Source organism: Calypte anna, chromosome 9 (genome assembly GCF_003957555.1).
Source record: "Calypte anna isolate BGI_N300 chromosome 9, bCalAnn1_v1.p, whole genome shotgun sequence".
Lineage (NCBI taxonomy): Eukaryota > Metazoa > Chordata > Aves > Apodiformes > Trochilidae > Calypte > Calypte anna.
This window is the reverse complement of record NC_044255.1, coordinates 305197-311196: the sequence shown is the minus strand read 5'-3', so window position 1 is coordinate 311196 and position 6000 is coordinate 305197. Positions and strand designations below refer to the sequence as shown.

The following is a 6000-nucleotide window of genomic DNA, read 5'->3' as shown; positions in this document are numbered from 1 at the left end:
ATTAGTCTTTCAGCATGAGAATTTTCCTGTCACTTAGCCTGCTGGGTTAATTGCTTTAAAATGGATGTTATTGACCTGAATCCTAGTGACAAACACAGAATGTCTTATTCTTTTCCCAAATGTACATTCTTAGGCTCATTTCTTTTGGTCCTGACAATAAATACCCCAGATCATGTGCCTGAGTATTATAATTTATACCCTATTAGCCCATATTTAAGGGCTTACTGAAGCAACATCTTTCAGACATTATTACCCATGACTAGGCTAATTTTAAATCCTATTTTTTGTGTAAAGAGAAATGTTGCAAGAGTAATAAATCATTATTTTACTTCTTGTTAAGAAATAAATTTCCACGCTAAAAGCAGGTGCAGCAGGGATTAAGCACGTTTGGAATAAACAGCAGGTCAGTACATTTCCAACTACTAAATCTGGTAATTAGGAGGAAATGAGGTAGAACACATTTGGACAGAGGAATATAGGAAAGGAAATTCAGATTTTAGGGTAGAAAACCATAAAAATGTATCAGGAAAAAGAAAACCAAAGCATGACTCTGAAGAGTAGAGGGTTTATTCATGTGCATTACTTGTGGGTTTTTTTTTTTTTTTCCTTAGCAAATCACAAGCCTTAGATCCTTAGAACTCACAAGCCATCTGCTTTGAGGAAATGAATGCCAGCAAAAAATAGGAGTGGAAGAGCAGCACCTCTGCTGGTTCACTGGTGGGGAGGTGAATCAGGACTGGAAATGAATGTATCCACTTCTCAGAGCTGTAGTGACAACAGGGTAACAAGTGCTTACACACAGGCAGTTGCGTCACTCAAGCACCGGGCTGGATGGGAAACCAAGTGGTAAGATGGAGGTGCTTGGTTGTAGGAACCCAGGAGTCGAATCAGATCTGAAGATTTTGGAGATTTCTGTGCTCACAGCCTCCAGAAGAATCCAAGTCCCACGGATTTTATGTGTGTTTGGAAAGAGTGTGTCTGCAACACCTCCTGAAGTCTCATTATGCACTTTCTGGGGGTAAAAAATAACACATATTATAAAAATATATAAAAAATATGTATTATAAAAACCATATATCCTATATAAATTATACATATTATAGAATATATTTTTCTATAATAGATATATCACATATATTATATATAACACATATGATATATTATACATATATATTTTTCTATAATATATATTTATATATATAATATATATTATATATGATATAAGAATAATATATAAGAATAATATATATTATATATATTATAGGAATAATGTATATATTATATATTATCACACAGAATCACAGAATCCTAGGGGTTAGAAGGGACCTCGAAAGATCATCTAGTCCAACCCCCCCTCCCAGAGCAGGGCCACCTAGAGCACTTCACATAGGAACGTGTCCAGACGGGTTTTGAATGTCTCCAGTGAAGGAGACTCCACGACCCCCCTGGGCAGCCTGTTCCAGGGCTCTGTCACCCTTACAGGAAAAAAATTTTTCCGGATATTCAACTTGAACCTCCTGTGCTCCAATTTACACCCATTACCCCTTGTCCTACCACTGAGAAAAGCCTAACTCCATCTCCCTGACACTCACCCCTTACATATTTGAAAACATTGATGAGGTCACCCCTCAGTCTCCTTTTCTCCAAACTAAAGAGACCCAGCTCCCTCAGCCTTTCCTCATAAGGGAGATGTTCCACTCCCTTCATCATCTTAGTAGCTCTGCGCTGGACTCTTTCAAGCACTTCCCTGTCCTTCTTGAACTGAGGGGCCCAGAACTGGACACAATACTCCAGGTGCGGCCTCACCAATGCAGAATAGAGGGGGAGGAGAACCTCTCTTGACCTACTAACCACACCCTTCCTAATGCACCCCAGGATGCCATTGGCCTTCTTGGCCACAAGGGCACATTGCTGGTTCATGGTCATCCTCTTGTCTACCAGGACCCCCAGGTCTCTTTCACCTACACTGCTCTCCAGCAGGTCAGCCCCCAACCTATACTGGGCCATCGTGTTGTTCTTCCCCAAATGCAAAACTCTACACTTCCCCTTGTTGAACTTCATCATGTTTCTCTCTGCCCAACTCTCCAGCCTGTCTAAGTCTCTCTGAATGGCAGCACAGCCTTCTGGTGTGTCAGCCACTCCTCCCAGCTTAGTGTCATCAGCAAACTTGCTGAGGGTACATTCTATACCCTCATCCAAGTCGTTGATGAAGATATTGAACAACACCGGTCCCAGCACCGACCCCTGAGGGACTCCACTAGTCACACACCTCCAACCAGATTCTGCCCCATTGACTACAACTCTCTGACTCCTTCCTTTCAACCAGTTCCTGATCCACCTCACTACCTGATCACCAAACCCATACTTGATCAACTTATCTACAAGGATGCTGTGAGAGACGGTGTCAAATGCTTTACTAAAATCAAGATAAACCACATCTACCGCTCTTCCATCATCTATCCACCTAGTAATTTCCTCATAGAAGGCTATGAGGTTAGTCAAACATGATTTACCCTTGATAAAACCATGCTGACTGCTCTTGATGACCCCCATGTCCTTGATATGCCTGGAGATAGTGACAAGAACAAGTTGTTCCATCACCTTTCCAGGGATGGAGGTGAGGCTGACCGGTCTATAGTTACCCGGGTCCTCCTTCTTGCCCTTCTTGTAGACTGGAGTGACATTTGCTATCCTCCAGTCCTCAGGCACCTCTCCTGTTACCCATGACTTACTGAAGATGATGGAGAGTGGCCTAGCAATGACATCCGCCAGCTCCCTCAGCACCCTTGGATGCATTCCATCTGGACCCATCGACTTATGGATGTCCAGATTACTCAGCTGATCCCTAACCCAATCAATTATAGGAATATATATTCCTATAATGTATAATATATATGATATATAAAAATATATATTATAGAAAAATATATGATATATAGAAGAATATATTATAGTAATATAATATATATAATAATATATATAAAATATATATATTACATTAAAATAACCTATATTATAAAATATAGAAGGGAGAAGTTTGGTGTTTTAAAAAATAATTTCTAAACCAAATTAACTGTTAGTCAAGGACATTTATCTACTGGCATAAGATCATTTTTGGTGCTGACCATGAATAACATCAGAACTGTTCCTTCATTAAGCCAATTAGAACCTGATCCAGTCTAATATGAAATCCATAAGACTGGTGCTGAGCTGCATGGCTGACCTGGGCAGCATCAGCATCTTCCCTGGGGGTCAGTTCCACATTTTCATGACACTGACAGCTACAAGCACGATGGTGTTATTTGTATTAATAACTGTTCCAGCAAGTACATTTGTGACACCAGCACTTGAAGTTGGGTGTTCTCACTCCAGCTGCCAAGAACTTTTGACTCTTTGCTGCAACAAAACACAGCTGTATGTGGCAACTCTCCACCACAGCACGTGTGGTGGCCAACTGTTGCTCTCTGAAGTATTTTCTGGGGGAAAAAAAATAAATATAAAAAATATGTTTTTTAACCTTTAAACTTTTTCCTTCCCCAACTTTAGGTCATCTGCTTTTGGCTGTTTAGGTCACTGGCAAATTTCCAGTCTCAGCATGTTTTGTACAAAGCAGAAAAAAACTTACAGCTTCTGAAAAACAAAGATATCAGCGTTTCAGAGAGGGGTGAAAAAATAGAGGAAGCAGTGAGAATTTGGCCCTTTTGAGAGTGGAAACATTGAATGTTTACTTTTAAGAATGCTGTTTAAGCAGTTGTGATTATTTAATGATTTCCTGATTTTTATTTTTCACTATGAAAAGCTCCTGCCAGCAGTATTAGAATAAATTGAGATCAGTGCCCTGTACTTTGGGTTTAAAACTTAGGACTCGTTGATCAGCTCACATCAAAAAGCATATCCAGAGTAATCGGAGGAGGAATGGCAAATTACTGATGCTGAACATCTAGTCCTCGGTGTTTTTTAACTAAAACTATGAGGAAAACACGATGGATCAGATCTTGCCCCTGCACAAGTTAGTGCTAACGTATGTATTGCCATCAGAGGTACAAACCTTGACCCTACACACACGGCAGTGGGAATCATTAGACCTCAGAAGATTTTAATCTCACATAGTTGCCAGGCAGTTTTGCAAATTAAATCACCGAATCATTAAGCACAATGAGACTTCTTTAAAAAAACATTTTGTGCTCTGTTGAAAAAAAATATTCCTTCAGGCGCTTTGGTAAGGAACAAACACGTTATTTTGCAGATCAGCAGCTGATTTGAGTCCGAGCCAGAGCCCAGGGTTCCTCAAGGATATCAGCAGATGTACGTGACTCCTGGCTCCGCTTTCTTTCCTTTGCTGAGGAAACCATCCCGGGCACCAGGAGCCAGAATCCCGAGGGGAAACCGCACTCCTCATTTCCTTAACCAAACGACACAAGTCGCCCTCACACCTCCCGCTGCCTCGTGGGGATCCCACACACAGCCCTCACCAAGCCCTACTGCAGCCCCTCACACCCCGGGACCCCTCGCTACCTCCCGCGCCCGAATTCCCAGACTTTGGGGAGAGGCGATCGGCTCCTAGCGATACTCAGGGAGTGTGTGTGTGTGTGGGGAAGGGCCCGGGCTGGGGGGTTGCTGCTCGCACCCACGGGACTGGGCCCGCACCGAGCGGGACCGACGGTTGCGTGGAGACCGCGCCTGAGGGCGCCCAACGGCCGCTGCGCGCGCTCACCCCGGGGGCCGGCGGGGACTGCGGGGGCTGCGGGGGCGTCGCTGGAGGGGCCCAGCCCCGCACACGGTTTGGGGGCGGCCCCTTCCCGAAACGAACATTTGAGGTTTTTCTATCGGGATTCTCCACGGGACTGTCACGCCTCGCTCCCCGCTGCTGAGGGGAGGGTGGGGGGGTGGGCGGTGTCCCGGCAGGTGGCACTGCCCCCGCGGCACCGCCTCCCCCGGGCCGGGGTGGCGGCGGGAGGTAGTGCGTCCTCCCGCGCGGGAGGGGGCGCTGCCGCTAGCGAGCGCCTTGGGCTACGCCGCCGCCGCCATCTCCTTGTCTGATCTCATAAAGGTGTCGCGCAGATTCCGCCCGCGCTCGTCATTCAGCCGCCCCGGACCTTGCTGCCGCCGCCGGGCTCCTCCGCTCCGCGGCCCTCGCCCCGCCCACTCCCTCCCCTCCCCTCCCGCCCCGCCTTAACTCGCGGACTCTCTCGCGGTGCCGCCGGCCGGCGCGACCGGCCACTGCACTCCCGCCCCGGCCGCTCGTCCGGCGCCGGTCACCCTCCCCGCCCCTTCCTCCCCTTCCCCCCTCCCCGTCCGCCCCGCTCCCTTCTCCCGCCCGCCGGGCCCCGGAGCGCGGCCGCCGTCGGGGTGTGAGCGGGGCCCGGCGCCGTGCCGGGCCGTCCCCTCGCCGGCGGGGCCATGGCCGCGAGCGCCAAGCGGAAGCAGGAGGAGAAGCACCTGAAGCTGCTGAGGGAGATGAGCAGCCTCCCGCCCAACCGCAAGTGCTTCGACTGCGACCAGCGCGGCCCCACCTACACCGACATGACGGTGGGCAGCTTCGTCTGCACCTCCTGCTCCGGCATCCTGTGAGTGCGGTGTGAGGGGGGGAGGGTGAGCGGTCTTCGGCTCCGAGCGGCGCGGGAAGGGGGTAGGGCGGCCCCGGTGCCGGCGGGGTGACCTCCGCCCCTGGCCGGCCTCTGGGCTCGCTTAGCCGCCGAGGGACCCGTCTGGCGGGGGAGGCAGCGGCGAAGCGATCCGCTAGGCGGGGAGCAGCGCCTCGCCTCTGGCTTGGCAGCGCCGGCCTTGTTCCCCCCCGGAGTCTGCCTTTCCTCCCTGCCGCAGGGGAGCGCCGGGCTGCTGGGTCAGCCACGTCGGAGGGGAGCAGGCGGGGGCTTCCTGGGAGGGGGGAGGCGGTCGGGAGGATTTTCCCCGTGGGTATTCGCTGAACTCCCCCCTCCGTGGGAGCCCCGTGCCGCCGGGGGTGGTGGTTGCTGTCCGGGGGTGTGTGTGCCGGGCTGG

General features: G+C 49.5%; 1 protein-coding gene and 1 long non-coding RNA gene across 8 annotated transcripts in view; one reads left to right on the top strand and one right to left on the bottom strand.

Annotated features, from left to right (window-relative positions):
• Nucleotides 1-638: 638 nt before the first annotated feature.
• On the bottom strand, nucleotides 639-4742 carry LOC115598772. Its single transcript, XR_003987909.1, has 3 exons — nucleotides 4715-4742; nucleotides 3518-3630; nucleotides 639-1012 (listed from the first exon to the last, which is right to left on the bottom strand). It is a non-coding gene; the product is annotated as an uncharacterized LOC115598772 (long non-coding RNA).
• A 587-nt stretch (nucleotides 4743-5329) lies between these two features.
• The window catches only part of AGFG1 (ArfGAP with FG repeats 1), a 36232-nt gene continuing 35561 nt past the window's right edge, over nucleotides 5330-6000 (top strand). For all 7 annotated transcript variants that reach the window (XM_030456055.1, XM_030456054.1, XM_030456057.1 and 4 more), the window contains exon 1: nucleotides 5330-5567. In XM_030456055.1, the coding sequence (XP_030311915.1) occupies nucleotides 5401-5567 (167 nt within the window). In that variant the 5' untranslated portion in view covers nucleotides 5330-5400. The remainder of the gene's footprint in view (nucleotides 5568-6000) is intronic.